This window comes from Caretta caretta, chromosome 1 (assembly GCF_965140235.1).
Source record: "Caretta caretta isolate rCarCar2 chromosome 1, rCarCar1.hap1, whole genome shotgun sequence".
NCBI classification, from domain to species: Eukaryota; Metazoa; Chordata; order Testudines; family Cheloniidae; genus Caretta; species Caretta caretta.
The window spans coordinates 293,064,756-293,083,311 of record NC_134206.1 but is presented as its reverse complement, the minus strand read 5'-3'; the positions used below and the strand labels follow the sequence as shown (position 1 = coordinate 293,083,311).

General features: G+C 44.4%; 1 protein-coding gene across 4 annotated transcripts in view; it reads left to right on the top strand.

The window, feature by feature from the left end:
• The window catches only part of MON2 (MON2 regulator of endosome-to-Golgi trafficking), a 156,879-nt gene that overhangs the window by 65,974 nt on the left and 72,349 nt on the right, over positions 1 to 18,556 (top strand). For all 4 annotated transcript variants that reach the window (XR_007354601.2, XM_048835935.2, XM_048835934.2 and 1 more), the window contains 3 exons: positions 100 to 253; positions 15,933 to 16,165; positions 17,707 to 17,788. Coding sequence is in view for 3 of the 4 variants with exons in the window: in XM_048835935.2 (XP_048691892.2) it covers positions 100 to 253; positions 15,933 to 16,165; positions 17,707 to 17,788 (469 nt within the window). In the remaining variant the exon portion in view is untranslated. The remainder of the gene's footprint in view (positions 1 to 99; positions 254 to 15,932; positions 16,166 to 17,706; positions 17,789 to 18,556) is intronic.

The window sequence follows — 18,556 nt, the reverse complement described above, 5'->3', positions numbered from 1 at the left end:
TGCACACAATGAAATACAGAAAAAGAATACTTTCTTTTAATTAAAATAAAACTAAAAAGCATAGTTTTTTAATTCTTTCTGTTTTTGTTTAATTTATAGGAAGCAATACATCTGGTGGTACAGCCTCAGCACAAACCAACCCAGGAATGCTGGGAATGGGTGGAGGTGTGACTGTATTACCTGCATTTGAATATCGAGGCACCTGGATACCTATACTCACTGTAACAATACAAGGGAGTGCTAAAGCTACCTAGTAAGTAGTAAAATTACTGATGTCTCTGTAAAAGTGAAATTTTGGAAATAAAAACATTTACATGTTAATTATGTAGTTTATTCACTAGATATACAGTGACATTCAGCACATTGCTGACATTAGTCCTGGATTCTCTTCCTGTTGATGTCTGTGGAGTGATCTGATCTTCTCTGTGTATTTGGGATACAGATCCAAATATTCCTCATCATTTGTTCTTTGCCATGCCATGGCTGTGTTAATTCTGCATCTTAGGCATTGCTATAATACAATAAATAAAAATTCTTTAATGTTAATAGGAAAAATAGTACTTTGCTGTTATAGCACCAAGCAATGTGAAGGGAAAGGCATTAGAGGCAGTGGGAAATAGGATATTGCAGGAAAACTAACTTATTTTCAGTTGAAATAAAAATACTGGCTATATTGGTGAAATACTGGTCTAGTTGCCACTCTAACCTACTATATTGTATCATATGAATCCATATACAAAAGATGAATTAGAAATGGTACTTGACATGACTGGCCATTAGATCTCTACTAGAGACAATATGTATGTTGCATCCGATGAAGTGAGCTGTAGCTCACGAAAACTTATGCTCAAATAAATTTGTTAGCCTCTAAGGTGCCACAAGTCCTCCTTTTCTTTTTATGTATCAGTAGTTTGCATACTTCAAATCATGGATCCATGTCTTACATTTACATGATATAGCGGGTTATGATGTCTCTTGGAACAATGTCCGTTTACTGTGGCTGTAATATTCAGGGCAGGTGTACACTTAAAATGCTGCACTGGCGTAGCTGCACTGTTGTAGCGCTTCAGTGAAGACATTACTACGCCAACAGGAGAGCTGCTTCCATTGGCATAGTTAATCCACCTCCCTGAGAGGTGGCAGCTATGTCGACAGGAGAAGCCCTCCTTTTAACATAGCGCTGTCTACACCCGGAGTTAGGTCAGTAGAACTGCGTTGCTCAGGGGTGTGGATTTTTCACACCCCTGAGCGACATAGTTATGTTGATGTAAGTTTGTAATGTAAACCTGGTCTTAGTGCCATCTCTTTAAAACTGTGTGATTTAGTTTCAGAACCCATAAAATTGTTCCACACTGCTAACATACATGAAATGGGTATTTTTAAATCAAATGGTCTGAATCGTCAAAGGTGAGTGCAGAAGTTCTCTTCTCCAGCTGCCATTGTAGATTTTGAATGTTTCTGAAAAATAAATTTCAGCCACTATTGAAGGTGTAATAGCATTTTGTGCTAGACAATGTCTATTTAACAAGGAGACTAAGATTGAGTGTGCAAATACTGTCTAACTTACGCTGCTGTTCTTAGGGACTTCATGTTTTAACTAAAAGTAGGTTATGCATGAAACCTGGTTTATACTTTGGCCATCCATTACAGCCTCCTGCTTTCTCCCTTTTTCTCCTCTCTCCTGTTTCTCTAGAACTCTGCAGCTAAAATCCTTATCTTCTGGTTCTCCAACCATATCCCACCCCTCACCTTTTCATCTATTCATTGACCCCAGCTCCTTCTGAATTACATTCATATTTATTTCCTTATGTGAAAGACACTCTAAAAATTGTCCCCAGCCTATGATCAGCTGTGATCTTATATTCCCCTGCTTACACTCTAGAACCACGTTAAGGAAATCCAGGATTGCAGACACACTCTGGTTCCCATATGAGTAACAGCCGTGTTAGTCTGCATTCGCAAAAAGAAAAGGAGTACTTGTGGCACCTTAGAGACTAACCAATTTATTTGAGCATAAGCTTTCGTGAGCTACAGCTCACTTCATCAGATGTATACTGTGGAAACTGCAGAAGACATTATATACACAGAGACCATGAAACAATACCTCCTCCCACCCCACTCTCCTGCTGGTAATAGTGATATCTAAAGTGATCACTCTCCTTACAATGTGTATGAAAATCAAGGTTGGCCATTTCCAGCACAAATCCAGGTTTTCTCACCCCCCCACCCCAAAACACACACACGCAAACTCACTCTCCTGATGGTAATAGCTTATCCAAAGTGACACTCTCCCTACGCACAAATCCAGGTTTTCTCACCCCCCCCCACCCCAAAACACACACATGCAAACTCACTCTCTTGATGGTAATAGCTTATCCAAAGTGACACTCTCCCTACAATGTGCATGATAATCAAGGTGGGCCATTTCCAGCACAAATCCAGGTTTTCTCACCACCACCACCCCCCCCCCCACACACACACAAACTCACTCTCTTGCTGGTAATAGCTCACCCAAACTGACCACTCTCCTTACAATGTATATGATAATCAAGGTGGGCCATTTCCAGCATAAATCCAAGTTTAACCAGAACGTCTGGCGGGGGTAGGAAAAAACAAGGGGAAATAGGCTACCTTGCATAATGACTTAGCCACTCCCAGTCAACGCTTCCTCAGCTCTCGTCCCCTAACGCCCCTACTCTACTTGCACTATATTGATGACATCATCATCATCTGGACCCATGGTAAAGAAGCCCTTGAGGAATTCCACCATGATTTCAACAACTTCCATCCCACCATCAACCTCAGCCTGGTCCAGTCCACACAAGAGATCCACTTCCTGGACACTACAGTGCTAATAAACAATGGTTACATAAACACCACCCTATACCGGAAACCTACTGACCGCTATTCCTACCTACATGCCTCCAGCTTTCACCCTGACCACACCACACGATCCATCATCCACAGCCAAGCTCTGCGATACAACCGCATTTGCTCCAACCCCTCAGACAAAGACAAACACCTACAAGATCTCTACCAAGCATTCTTACAACTACAATACCCACCTGCGGAAGTGAAGAAACAGATTGATAGAGCCAGAAGAGTTCCCAGAAGTCACCTATTACAGGACAGGCCTAACAAAGAAAATAACAGAATGCCACTAGCCGTCTCCTTCAGCCCCCAACTAAAACCCCTCCAACACATTATTAAGGATCTACAACCTATCCTGAAGGATGACCCAACACACTCACAAATCTTGGGAGACAGGCCAGTCCTTGCCTACAGACAGCCCCCCAACCTGAAGCAAATAATCACCAACAACCACATAGCACACAACAGAACCACTAACCCAGGAACCTATCATTGCAACAAAGCCCGTTGCCAACTGTGCCCACATATCTATTCAGGGGACACCATCACAGGGCCTAATAACATCAGCCACACTATCAGAGGCTCGTTCACCTGCACATCCACCAATGTGATATATGCCATCATGTGCCAGCAATGCCCCTCTGCCATGTACATTGGTCATACTGGACAGTCTCTACGTAAAAGAATAAATGGACACAAATCAGATGTCAAGAATTATAACATTCATAAACCAGTCGGAGAACACTTCAGTCTCTCTGGTCACGCAATCACAGACATGAAGGTCGCTATCGTACAACAAAAAAACTTCAAATCCAGACTCCAGGAAGAAACTGCTGAATTGGAATTCATTTGCAAATTGGATACTATTAATTTAGGCTTAAATAGAGACTCGGAGTGGCTAAGTCATTATGCAAGGTAGCCTATTTCCCCTTGTTTTTTCCTACCCCCCCTAGACGTTCTGGTTAAACTTGGATATCTGCTGGAAATGGCCCACCTTGATTATCATACACATTGTAAGGACCGTGGTCAGTTTGGATGAGCTATTACCAACAGGAGAGCGAGTTTGTGTGTGTATGGGGGTGGGGGGGTGAGAACCTGGATTTGTGCTGGAAATGGCCCACCTTGATTATCATGCACATTGTAAGGAGAGTGATCACTTTGGATAAGCTATTACCAGCAGGAGAGTGAGTTTGTGTGTGTGGTTTTTGGAAAAAAAAAGGGGGGGGGTGAGAAAACCTGGATATTTGCTGGAAATGGCCCACCTTGATTATCATACACATTGTAAAGAGAGTGGTCACTTTGGATGGGCTATTACCAACAGGAGAGTGAGTTTGTGGTGGTGGTGGGGGGGCGGGCAGAGGGTGAGAGAACCTGGATTTGTGCTGGAAATGGCCCAACTTGATTATCATACACATTGTAAGGAGAGTGATCACTTTAGATATCACTATTACCAGCAGGAGAGTGGGGTGGGAGGAGGTATTGTTTCATGGTCTCTGTGTATATAATGTCTTCTGCAGTTTCCACAGTATGCATCCGATGAAGTGAGCTGTAGCTCACGAAAGCTTATGCTCAAATAAATTGGTTAGTCTCTAAGGTGCCACAAGTACTCCTTTTCTTTTCTCGTATGGGAATGTGGGCCCTTGTCCTTGTCTGTTTGCTGTGACTATGCTCCCACACTATGGCTGTGCTCCACTTTGGGGTGGCAGTGATAGGGCTCACCTACATAAGCCATCGTTTGGGTTAATGGAAGTCTTGAGTGGCTCTCCCCACATATTCCTTGCCTTCAAGTGTATGAAGTCTGTCTAGGGGGTGGAAGGACTTAGCTACCATCCACCCTTGTCTGTGTGTACTTCTGTAAACACCCCAGCAGAGCCATGATGGGGTGGTTGCAGGGAGGGCCAGGGCCCCAGCCACATGGCAGATATCCCTGCCGGGATGGAGTCAAGGGTCCTCCAGAGAGTTGGTTTGAGTTGACACCCCATTTAAGATAATAGGGCTCTCGGCAGGTTCAGGCAAACATCGATTACATTTAATTTGCATTTTCAGAGTATTATTTATTTGCAGTCATGAAATAGGAAGTATGTTTAGTGCAGAGGTGGGCAAACTACGGCCACGGGCCACATTCGGCCCACGGGACCCTTCTGCCCAGCCCTTGAGCTCCTGGCCTGGGAGGCTCGCCCCCGGCCCCTCCTCCGCAGCCTCGGCTTGCTCCGCTGCCGGTGCAGTGCTCTGGGTGGCAGGGATGCAAGCTCCTGGTGCAGCACAGCTGCAGAGCCGTTGCCTGACCCAGTGCTCTGTGCTGCGCGGTCTGTGGCTGGCTCCAGCTGGACAGCGTGGCTGCCTGTCCTGATGCAGCTGCGCCGCCAGCCACTGGTGCTCCAGGCAGCACGGTAAGGGGGCAGGGAGCGGGGGGCGTTGATAGAGGGCAGGGGAATTTGGGGGGTGATCAGGAGCTGGGGGTGTGGATAGGGGGTCGGGGAAGTCAGAGGGCGGGGAGCAGGGGGGTTGAATGGGGGCAGGGGTCCCAGGAGGGCAGTCAGGAAGGAGAGGAGGGGTTGGATGGGGAGGCATGGGGCAGTCAGTGGTGGGGGTTCTGGGGGCGGTCAGGGGACAGGGAGAAGGGATGGTTGCATGCGGCAGGGGTCCCGGGGGGGCATCAGGGAGCAAGAAACAGGGTGGATCAGGTAGGGGGCAGGGCCATGCCACACCTGGCTGTTTGGGGAGGCATAGCCTCCCCTAACCGCCCCTCCGTACAATTTCGGGAACCCGATGCGGCCCTCAGGCCAAAAAGTGCGCTGCCGTCGCCCCCCCCCCCCCCCCCCCCCCCCCCCGTTTAGTGGATAGAACTGTGACTCAGGAGACTTGAGTCCAAGTCCTGGCTCAGCCACAGACCTCCACTGTGATCTTGGGCAAGTCACTTAACCTACTCTGTGCTTCAGTTATTTATCTGAAGAAGGAGGATGTGTCTTCCTTACCTCACAGGTGTGTTGTGAGGATAAAATTAATGACTGTGAGGGTATGTCTACACTACGAAATTAGGTCGAATTTATAGAAGTCGGTTTTTTAGAAATCGGTTTTATATATTCGAGTGTGTGTGTCCCCACAGAAAATGCTCTAAGTGCATTAAGTGCATTAACTCGGCGGAGCGCTTCCACAGTACCGAGGCAAGCGTCGACTTCCGGAGCGTTGCACTGTGGGTAGCTGTCCCACAGTTCCCGCAGTCTCCGCTGCCCATTGGAATTCTGGGTTGAGATCCCAATGCCTGATGGGGCTAAAACATTGTCGCGGGTGGTTCTGGGTACGTGTCGTCAGGCCCCCGTTCCCTCCCTCCCTCCGTGAAAGCAAGGGCAGACAATCATTTCGCGCCTTTTTTCCTGAGTTACCTGTGCAGACGCCATACCACGGCAAGCATGGAGCCCGCTCAGGTAACCGTCACCCTATGTCTCCTGGGTGCTGGCAGACGCGGTACGGCTTTGCTGCACAGTAGCAGCAACCCATTGCCTTCTGGCAGCAGACGGTGCAATACGATTGGTAGTCGTCCTCGTCGTGTCCGAGGTGCTCGTGGCCACGTCGGCTGGGAGCGCCTGGGCAGACATGGGCGCAGGGACTAAATTTGGAGTGACTTGACCAGGTCATTCTCTTTAGTCCTGCAGTCAGTCCTATTGAACCGTCTTATGGTGAGCGGGCAGGCGATACGGACTGCTAGCAATCGTACTGTACCATCTTCTGCCAGGCAGGCAAGAGATGAGGATTGCTAGCAGTCGTATTGCACCATCTTCTGCCAGGCAGGCAAGAGATGGGGATGGCTAGCAGTCGTACTGTACCATCTTCTGCCGAGCAGCCATGAGATGTGGATGGCATGCAGTCCTTCTGCACAGTCTGCTGCCAGCCAAAGATGTAAAAGATAGATGGAGTGGGTCAAAACAAGAAATAGACCAGATTTGTTTTGTACTCATTTGCCTCCTCCCCTGTCTAGGGGACTCATTCCTCTAGGTCACACTGCAGTCACTCACAGAGAAGGTGCAGCGAGGTAAATCTAGCCATGTATCAATCAGAGGCCAGGCTAACCTCCTTGTTCCAATAACAACGATAACTTAGGTGCACCATTTCTTATTGGAACCCTCCGTGCAGTCCTGCCTGAAATACTCCTTGATGTACAGGCACCCCCTTTGTTGATTTTAGCTCCCTGAAGCCAACCCTGTAAGCCGTGTCGTCAGTCGCCCCTCCCTCCGTCAGAGCAACGGCAGACAATCGTTCTGCGCCTTTTTTCTGTGCGGACGCCATACCAAGGCAAGCATGGAGGCCGCTCAGCTCACTTTGGCAATTAGGAGCACATTAAATACCACACGCATTATCCAGCAGTATATGCAGCACCAGAACATGGCAACGCGATACCGGGCGAGGAGGCGACGTCAGCGCGGTCCCGTGAGTGATCAGGACATGGACACAGATTTCTCTGAAAGCATGGGCCCTGACAATTCATGCATCATGGTGCTAATGGGGCAGGTTCATGCTGTGGAACGCTGATTCTGGGCTCGGGAAACAAGCACAGACTGGGGGGCCGCATAGTGTTGCAGGTCTGGGACGATTCCCAGTGGCTACGAAACTTTCGCATGCGTAAGGGCACTTTCATGGAACTTTGTGACTTGCTTTCCCCTGCCCTGAAGCGCATGAATACCAAGATGAGAGCAGCCCTCACAGTTGAGAAGCGAGTGGCGATAGCCCTGTGGAAGCTTGCAACGCCAGACAGCTACCGGTCAGTTGGGAATCAATTTGGAGTGGGCAAATCTACTGTGGGGGCTGCTGTGATGCAAGTAGCCCACGCAATCAAAGATCTGCTGATATCAAGGGTAGTGACCCTGGGAAATGTGCAGGCCATAGTGGATGGCTTTGCTGCAATGGGATTCCCTAACTGTGGTGGGGCTATAGATGGAACCCATATCCCTATCTTGGCACCGGAGCACCAAGCCGCCGAGTACATAAACCGCAAGGGGTAGTTTTCGATAGTGCTGCAAGCTCTGGTGGATCACAAGGGACGTTTCACCAACATCAACGTGGGATGGCCGGGAAAGGTGCATGATGCTCGCATCTTCAGGAACTCTGGTCTGTTTCAAAAGCTGCAGGAAGGGACTTTATTCCCAGACCAGAAAATAACTGTTGGGGATGTTGAAATGCCAATATGTATCCTTGGGGACCCAGCCTACCCCTTAATGCCATGGCTCATGAAGCCATACACAGGCAGCCTGGACAGTGGTCAGGAGCTGTTCAACTACAGGCTGAGCAAGTGCAGAATGGTGGTAGAATGTGCATTTGGACGTTTAAAGGCGCGCTGGCGCAGTTTACTGACTCGCTTAGACCTCAGCGAAACCAATATTCCCACTGTTATTACTGCTTGCTGTGTGCTCCACAATATCTGTGAGAGTAAGGGGGAGACGTTTATGGCGGGGTGGGAGGTTGAGGCAAATCGCCTAGCTGCTGGTTACGCGCAGCCAGACACCAGGGCGGTTAGAAGAGCACAGGAGGGCGCGGTACGCATCAGAGAAGCTTTGAAAACCAGTTGCATGACTGGCCAGGCTACGGTGTGAAAGTTCTGTTTGTTTCTCCTTGATGAACCCCCCCCGCCCCTTGGTTCACTCTACTTCCCTGTAAGCTAACCACTCTCCCCTCCTCCCTTTAATCATTGCTTGCAGAGCCAATAAAGTCATTGCTGCTTCACAGTCATGCATTCGTTATTCATTCATCACACAAATAGGGGGATGACTACCAAGGTATCCCAGGAGGGGTGGTGGAGGAGGGAAGGAAAATGCCGCACAGCACTTTAAAAGTTTACAACTTTAAAATTTATTGAATGACAGCCTTCTTTTTTTTGGGCAATCCTCTGTGGTGGAGTGGCTGGTTGGCCGGAGGCCCCCCCACCGCGTTCTTGGGCGTCTGGGTGTGGAGGCTATGGAACTTGGGGAGGAGGGCGGTTGGTTACAGAGGGGCTGCAGTGGCAGTCTGTGCTCCAGCTGCCTTTGCTGCAGCTCAACCATACACTGGAGCATACTGGTTTGGTCCTGCAGCAGCCTCAGCATTGAATCCTGCCTCCTCTCATCACGCTGCCGCCACCTTTGAGCTTCAGCCCTGTCTTCAGCCCGCCACTTACTCTCTTCAGCCCTCCACCTCTCCTCCCGGTCATTTTGTGCTTTCCTGCACTCTGACATTATTTGCCTCCACGCATTCGTCTGTGCTCTGTCAGTGTGGGAGGACAGCATGAGCTTGGAGAACATTTCATCGCGAGTGCGTTTTTTTTTTCTTTCTAAGCTTCACTAGCCTCTGGGAAGGAGAAGATCCTGTGATCATTGAAACACATGCAGCTGGTGGAGAAAAAAAAGGGACAGCGGTATTTAAAAAGACACATTTTATAAAACAATCGCTACACTCTTTCAGGGTAAACCTTGCTGTTAATATTACATACATAGCACATGTGCTTTCGTTACAAGGTCGCATTTTGCCTCCTCCCACCGCGTGAACGGATTTTGGTTGAATGCCAGCAAACATACACTGCAATGCTTTGTTCTACAGTGATTCCCGAGTACGTGTTACTGGCCTGGAGTGGTAAAGTGTCCTACCATGAAGGACGAAATAAGGCTGCCCTCCCCAGAAACCTTTTGCAAAGGCAGAACCGCAAATGCCAGGGCAAAGTAATCCTTTCACATGCTTGCTTTTAAACCATGTATAGCATTTTAAAAGGTACACTCACCAGAGGTCCCTTCTCCGCCTGCTGAGTCCAGGAGGCAGCCTTGGGTGGGTTCGGGGGGTACTGGCTCCAGGTCTAGGGTGAGAAACAGTTCCTGGCTGTCGGGAAAACCGGTTTCTCCGCTTGCTTGCTGTGAGCTGTCTACAACCTCCTCCTCATCATCTTCTTCGTCCCCAAAACCTACTTCCGTATTGCCTCCATCTCCATTGAAGGAGTCAAACAACACGGCTGGGGTAGTGGTGGCTGAACCCCCTAAAATGGCATGCAGCTCATCATAGAAGCGGCATGTTTGGGGCTCTGACCCAGAGCGGCTGTTCGCCTCTCTGGTTTTCTGGTAGGCTTGCCTCAGCTCCTTCAGTTTCACGCGGCACTGCTTCGGGTCCCTGTTATGGCCTCTGTCCTTCATGCCCTGGGAGATTTTCAGAAAGGTTTTGGCATTTCGAAAACTGGAACGGAGTTCTGATAGCACGGATTCCTCTCCCCAAACAGCGATCAGATCCCGTACCTCCCGTTCGGTCCATGCTGGAGCTCTTTTGCGATTCTGGGACTCCATCATGGTCACCTGTGCTGATGAGCTCTGCATGGTCACCTGCAGTTTGCCACGCTGGCCAAACAGGAAATGAGATTCAAAAGTTCGCGGTTCTTTTCCTGTCTACCTGGCCAGTGCATCTGAGTTGAGAGTGCTGTCCAGAGCGGTCATAATGGAGCACTCTGGGATAGCTCCCGGAGGCCAATACCATGGAATTGTGTCCACAGTACCCCAAATTCGAGCCGGCAACGTCGATTTAAGCGCTAATCCACTTGTCAGGGGTGGAGTAAGGAAATCGATTTTAAGAGCCCTTTAAGTCGAAATAAAGGGCTTCATTGTGTGGACGGGTGCAGGTTTACATCGATTTAACGCTGCTAAATTCGACCTAAAGTCCTAGTGTAGACCAGGGCATAGGCACTCAGATACTACTATAATGAGTTACATAAGTGTCTAGATAGATGAGGGCTCAAAATAGAATTATTAAAAAAAATTGAGATTTTGTTTTCATCATGTGAGTCTAGGAGATGGGGTCATAGGTATATGTCTGTGCCTTAATCTGACCTGCTGCCCAGTCTCCTAGCCTGATCCCACTCATTTTGTCTCCTCCCACATGAGATTGTACCTCCTTTTACACTGGGCTCTACTTTAACATCAGTCTCATCCTTCATTTTTTCCAGGTACCTTTTTCTCTCCTCTTTCAAATCCTTCAAAACTTGCCTTTCTCTGCTCATCTTCATCCTTAAACCGCACTCCAGAGCATTATGGTCCATCTCACACCTAATTTTATATTTTATTCATTAAAACAAAAACAACAGTTTTACCCCAGAAATTAAACCCATCACCAAAACATTACATCAGTCTGAATTTTTGCAAGTAATGTTTCCTCTCGAGCGGTTCATCCTTTTTTCTTTTTTTCCCCATTATCTCTCTCCTCTACTGTGTGTCTAATTCTCTGTGTGATTATCACTCAAACTTAAATTTATAATCTCTTTGAAGCAGGGACTTTGTTTTCTTTCCTATAAAGTTCCACGTACACCTCTTGTGGTGTATATAACAAGGCAGGCAGAGTGATTTAAATCAAGGTGATTAAATTATTTAAATCACTGGATTTTTAAAAAATCATTGATTTAAATTAGGTTGAGGCTTTGTTTAACTAATTTGAAAGTTTGTGCTATTCCAATTTTAGATTAAGATTTATGATGAACTAAATGATAAATGCTGTGTTCTAAATGTCACTGCGGGTAGGGGATCTTACTTGAAAACTACTATCGGGCAAAACACAAAATATTGAAAATTAAGGCCCAAGTTCTACAAACACTTCAACAGGTATAACTTCACTCACATGAATCGTGACTTTGACTTCAGTGGTACTATTTATCGTGTTAAACTGATGTGCACATAAATATTTTCAGCATAAGGGGCTAAAACTGTATTTTTATTACACTTTTCTTAGTTGCATAAAATCTTTGTCACTTCAAAACACAATTGCTTTAGTGTTAACATGAAAAGTCATTTAGACTTTTTTAATACATTAACAAAGTCATTGTGACCTTTTTTTATACAGCACAGGTCAAAGTTTCCAAAAACAGGAGCCTGTGATTTAGGTGCACGAGTTTCATTGACTTCATACTGAAACCCCTGATGGACGAATGTAACCTGGTCAGAGCATTTCACCATTTTAACTATGACATTTCTTAAACAAAAAACACACCTCTTTGTAAAATCTGAAAATCTACTGACAATTAGGAAATTAATTAAATGAATACAAAATATCAATGCTAGGAATTTATCTCTAAAGTGGAGAGAGAAATAAAAATCATGATTTAAATTTTTTAAAAATTGATCTTTAATTTTAAAAATTACATTTTATCAACCCTATTATATTAAGATACATCTGCTGTAGTACCAAGATGTAATGTGATAAATCTGAGTGTTCTTGTTCTTGAGTATTGAAGTTCAACCATTCATGTTTTAATCTGCAATCTACGCTCTTCTGTGTAAAGCCACAGAAAAGTTAACTTGAAGCTTTACATTAGGCATAGAATATGTTACTTTAAAAAAAAAAATTTGCTCTTTCATTTAAAATGTCCTTGGATAATTAACAATACTAGTGCAGATATTATTCTCATTCTGTTTGCTGTACTTTTTATAGATTTGTACTAATTGACTTGTAAATTTTCTTATAAACAGCTAAGTGTTCAGAAAATTTATTTTTAAAAAAAAAGGCTTGTAAGGTGCCATTGTTTTTCTGCTTGAATAAGTTGTGATTTAAATACCTTTTTTCCCACCAAGTTATAGTCTTCTACAGGCTGGTGTTTTGCCATCTGATCAGCTGCTTATGACGAAGCAAACATTTATAATAGAAGAGAAGGGCATAACTTTATTAAACCAGCCTGTAGAAATGTAGAACTGGAAGGGACCTTGATAGGTCATCTAGTCCAGTCCTCTGCACGGAGGCAGGACTACGTATTATGTAGTCCAGCGGTGGACAAACTTACTGGCCCTCCAAGCCACATATGACAATCTTCAGAAGTTTGCGAGCTGGGCCACTCCTGCTGAAGCCCTCAGACCCCCCCACCCCGCTGGGCAGAAGTCCCTACCTCACCAGCCCACTCACGAGCCACATTTGGGCCACCCCTCTTCCAGACCATTCCTGACCGGTCCTTGTCTAACATGTTACTGAAAACCACCTATGATGGAAATTCCTTAACTTCCCTAGGTAATTTGTTTCAGTGCTTAACTACCCTTACGGTTAGGAAGTTTTTCCTAATGTCTAACCTAAATCTCCCTTGCTGCAATTTAAGACCATTGCTTCTTTTCCTGTCCTTTGTGGACAACCTTTTATGTGCTTGAAGACTCTTATCCTGTCCCCACTCAGTCGCCTTTTCTCCAGACTAAACAAACCAGTTTTTTTCAAGTTTTTTTCAGTTTTTTTTTGTTTTGTTTCTTATAGGTCATTTTTCTAGACCTTTAATAAGTTTTGTTGCTCTCCTCTGGACTTTCTTGAATTTGTCCATAGCTTTCCCGAAGTGTGGTGTCCAGAACTGGACGCAGTATTGCAGTTGAGGCCTTATCAGTGCTGAGGAGAATGGAAGAATTACTACTTGTGTTTTGCTTACAACACTCATGCTAATACATCCCATAATGATGTTAAGTTTGTTTTCCCAACAGTATACATTGTTGCCTCATTTAATTTGTGTCCACGATAACTCCCAGATCCTTTTCTACAGTATTCTTTCATAGGCAGTCATTTCCCATTTTGTATTTGTGCAGTTGATTATTCTTTCCTCAGCGTAGTACTTTGCATTTGTCCTTACTCAATTTCATCCTATTTATTTCAGACCATTTCTCCAATTTATGATCATTTTGCATTCTAATCCTGTCCTTCAAAAGATCTTCCAACCCTTCCTAGCTTAGTATCATCCACAGACTTTGAGTGTACATTCTATGCCATTATCCAAACCGTTAATGAAGATATTGAGTAGAACCGGACTCCAGGCCGATCCCTGTGGGACCCCACTTGATATGTCCCTCCAGTTGACTGTGAACCATTGATAACTACTCTGAGTATAATTTTTCAACCAGTTTTGCGCCCATTTATAGTAGGTTTGTCTAGACTGTTTCTCCCTAGTTTGCTTATGAGAAGGTCATGTGAGACAGTATGCTGTTACAGGACAGTTGGTAGGCATGTATTGCTAGTGCTAACCAGCATACTTTTCTGGATAGGGTGCCTAGTTGTTTAAACCTTGTCACAGGCAGTTCTGGCTAAGCGCTCCACCATAATATCTGACGGCTTTGGGTAGGTCATATCCTCCTGCTGGTCTCTGATGTTGCCCTGTGATTACTTTGCCAGTCAACTGTGCTCAAGCCATGGCCTCGTTGAATATTTGAATGCCAAACTGGTCCAACATACAAGTACTCTCTCTCTCCTTTCTTGCTTTTGGGGTAATCAGACCAAGTTTCTATTCTGTTTTTGGCCTCTCAAGTCCCTTGTATAATTTTTCTCATAGATGGAGAACAAGTGACTGATCTGTCTTCGCTGAGCAGTTGAAAGCAGGTGTGGGATGGGAATGGAAGGCAGCCTTTCCCATCTGTGCTTCCCAGAAGCAAGTAATGGAGGATATCTCTTAGTATGCATACGCAAGGCCCCTGTCTTCAGGGAGAATGCTAAAGGGAATAGCTGGGGCATCTGGGTAAAAGGAGTAGTAGTGGATGGTGCAGGGCCGTGGTATATCTGGATGGTGGGCTAGAGTAATAATGCCTTAGGTAATGGGGTTGGTGCAGCTGGATAAATTAGGACAGTTGGATAGAGAGGTATCAGGTGGTGGTTGTTGGGGCAGTGGGTAGTTTCTGGCTCAGCATTGTCTCTTCTTGTGCTGGCTTTACTACTGCCACCATCCTTTGCTCTCTGCTCTCTTTTCCCACTGTGCTGTCCAGCTCTGTGGTGGTTTTGAGTCAGCAGGGGAATAGCAAAGGGGAGGAGAGGCAATGAGGCTTCAACTGTCAAAAAAAAAAAGTGATGTTTTGGTCACATGATATCCAACAGTGAAGAATGTAATCATGAACTTTGTACAGTAAATGCAAAAAGAGGCAACTTCATCACCAACACAGTCTTCGGAGCAGCGAGATTTGCAGTCAGTATCTGACCAAACTGACACGGAGCTAGGTATACAAAAATGCAGATACTATGTTAAGTACAACACAAGAGAAATATTTCAGAGTAACAGCCGTGTTAGTCTGTATTCGCAAAAAGAAAAGGAGTACTTGTGGCACCTTAGAGACTAACCAATTTATTTGAGCATGAGCTTTCGTGAGCTACATGATGAAGTGAGCTGTAGCTCACGAAAGCTCATGCTCAAATAAATTGGTTAGTCTCTAAGGTGCCACAAGTCCTCCTTTTCTTTTTACAAGAGAAATAAAATCTTATGATTAAATGCCTTTTTAGATACGTTCAGTTTACTTTAGAAGTCTTAAATGGAGCTTGTGTGCATGCACTCGTGCACTCTTGTTTCACACTTACAGCATCCATACAGGTGTGGAACCAATCAAATTCAATATTATAATTTAGCCAGAGACTGATTATCTGTTTTGATGGATTGCAGGTCTGGGGTCTAATCCAGATCCCTTGCTTATCAGTCAGGTGCAACCTCTGTAAGTGATTCCTATTCTACCTCTTCCTCTATGACTGTAGTGGCTAGAGTTGTCTGACACGAATGGCTCAGTGAGGGATGAGAAATATTTGGTTACCCTCCAACGTATTGCCTAGCTATGGTGGGCCTCTGCAATAACTCTTCATAGGAACAGACAAGCAATGACTGCCATGTGACATAATCTTTCTTTTTGTAATTTGTTTGTTTTCTGGTGGTTTTCTGAATTATTACTTTTCTGTTGTTTAAATTCCTTAAATCTATAAGTGATACATTTGTGGTACTGTGATTCGTTTTGAGTTAATACAATAAGAATAAAATGAAGTGATTCATTCAGAAATGGTCAAATATTTAAGCAAATTTCACTAACACAAAGATTTCATTGACATAGATATATAATAGTCTCAGTATCCTAGTACCTTTATATTTAGTCATATTTTAATTAGTTTTGGGTGTATTTGGTGTAAGAATCTTTTTTTCTACCTCTTTAATACCCATTTAGGATATTACCTCAGGACCTCTTGATAATTTAGTAGTGGGTAGTGGGAGTATTGTCAATTTATTTGCTCAGATTTTCATTACTGTTCATTCAACTACTTCATCAGTACTGTTGTCAAATTAAAAACATTACAAAAATATTTTTTAGCCTAGAAATGCTGGATAAAGTAGAGCCACCTACAATTCCTGAAGGTTATGCCATGTCTGTGGCATTCCACTGTTTACTGGATCTTGTCCGTGGTATCACTACCATGATTGAAGGAGAGTTGCGACAGGCTGAAACAGACAATCAGACCATGACTGAGGGAACTTCATCACCAACACAGTCTTCGGAGCAGCAAGATTTGCAGTCAGTATCTGACCAAACTGACAAGGAGCTAGGTATACAAAAATGCAGATACTATGTTAAGTACAACATAAGAGAAATAAAATCTCATGATTAAATGCCTTGCATTTTTAGATGCATTCAATTTACTTTAGAAGTCTTAAATGGAGTTTTATAGCTGCATCCTAGCAGCTCCATAATAATTGCTTGTAGATTTAATTTTAAAGCAGGAGCAAAATCCTCTCTTCCATACTTCATTTTCATTTAGTTTCTAAGTTTTATATACTAACTTTTTCTTGGGGCAAATTAATTTAATTTTTGGTCACATTTTTAATAACTTTGACAGAACACGCTTTTGAAAATAATCTTTTGAAATTTCTTTTGGGAACATTTGAGTTTCTGTAGCTGAATGGCCAGTCTCTAGAAACTCTCTTGACTTGTGTGCATGCGCTCGCACACTCTGTTCCACGCTTACAGCATCTCAGACATAAGCCACTTTTTCTATTTTAAGTTATTTTCCTTTTTTGCTATACACTATTTTATCTGTGCAAGAAAAAGGCAATAGAACAAGTCCTACTAGTTAGTTCTGTTCTCCAGTACTACCTGCTGCCTACCTGAGTCCTCAACCCAGCATAGCACAAACTCTGGAAGGTCAGGGAGACATCCTGGTCAATAGGGGTATTGGGATGGCAGGATATAGGCTGGGAGAAGGAGGTCTCTGGCAGCAGAGGGCAAGATGGAGGTTCTGGAGAAACAAAAGTTAAATGGGGCTATGAGTAGGGAGGATGGAAAGGGAGCCTAATTAGAAACATAAGGGAAGAGGCAGAAACAGCAATAATGCAGGGAGCTGACTGGTGCAAGTAGTGGTGGTGAGCCCACTTCCTGGGCACAAAAAGACTGGGCTCCAGTGGTATTGCTGCCTAGTATGCCAGGAACCTGAGGCAGTAATGCTGCATGGAGAAGAATGCCTCCATGCTAAGGCGTCAACACTCAGTACTGCTTTCCCAGCTATGGAAGTTATGGGCATATCATCAGGATGGGCCAGGGCATCAACAAATCCAGAGCACTCCATGGTGCTGCTGCCATGGCTCCACAGGAATACCTGACATGATGCACCTTCGTGACATGCCAAAGGTCAGAGCAGGATGGGAAAAAAATCAACATGGATAATGTTCAAGTCCATCGACAGCTGTGCGGGGTCCCCCTGCTGCAGCTGGGAGCTCCAGCCCCTGTGCAAAAAAGTCACAGAGGTCAATGAAAGTCATGGATTCCATGACCTCCATGACAGAATTCTAGCCTTAGTTATAGGTTGAAAATGCAAGGGAATTTGTTAAAAAGGTAAGGAGTCAGAGAGCAATGATTGATGACTAAACTGGCAGTTTCCATAATTTTTAATGATTGCATGGGTGATATTTTCACTTTAGCAATCTTCTCTCAAATGTGACTACTTTTTTGTTTTGGGGAATATAAAAGTAATTTTAGCCTGTACATTATTAGCCTAAAAAAGATCCAACAGCTAGCATTTGTGCATTTGTTCCAACAGTTATTGAATAAACTTCCAGTATCTATCAGTACTATAAAATCTTTTTCTTTTAAGTTAACAGAGCTGTTTGGGAAGAAATGGTGAATGCGTGCTGGTGTGGTCTTCTTGCTGCACTGTCGCTGCTTCTTGATGCCAGGTACTCGCTCTGTGTTAATTTTTGCTGATCCTTCATAGGTTATGTTCACAATTCTGTCCAAAACTGATTTTTTTTTTGGAACCTGTGTAGTTGGCTGATGTGGGAGAAGAAGCTGTTCACAGGAAATGGGGAAGGAATGATTGTGGTGGTGATGTGATTTAAGGAAGGACAGTCTGGCCTTGCAGGAATAATCTTCCTGATGATCTCGAAGAATCTGACACAAGCTCTAGTTCTATCTGGAATGAGAAATCATTTTATTAGAGAAATTAATTTTTTTTTTTTTTTTTTTTACAAATTTTCATTAAGGCCAAGTTACAATAAAAATTTAACACAGTGTATTGTACATTACTTATTACTTAATCAGGATCAGGTTAATATTCAAAGAAACTGGCTGAAGTTTCTGGTCAGATAGCTGGGGCGCCCTGTTCTCACTAAAAAGGGTGACCAAATTTCTAATACCTGTCCTCTTTTTGGTGCTTCTCTTGTGTACATACTTGGTGTGAAAGCTTTCCCATTACAAGGACAGTCCAAGTTTTACTAGACCACAATTCCGTAGGAGTCAGGGATTACTCCTGTAGCTGCTAACAATAAAAAAAAATAATTTGTCATTCTGTTTAAAGTGTGTATCCTTTACTGGAGCATTAAGTGAGGGGGATCTCTAGGAATCTGGCATTTTGTCATAAGGTGAAACTATTTAATAACTTCCTCCCCAAACTCTAAGTCCTGGACACAACCACCATATGTGCAAGTATGTTCCCCTTTACCCCC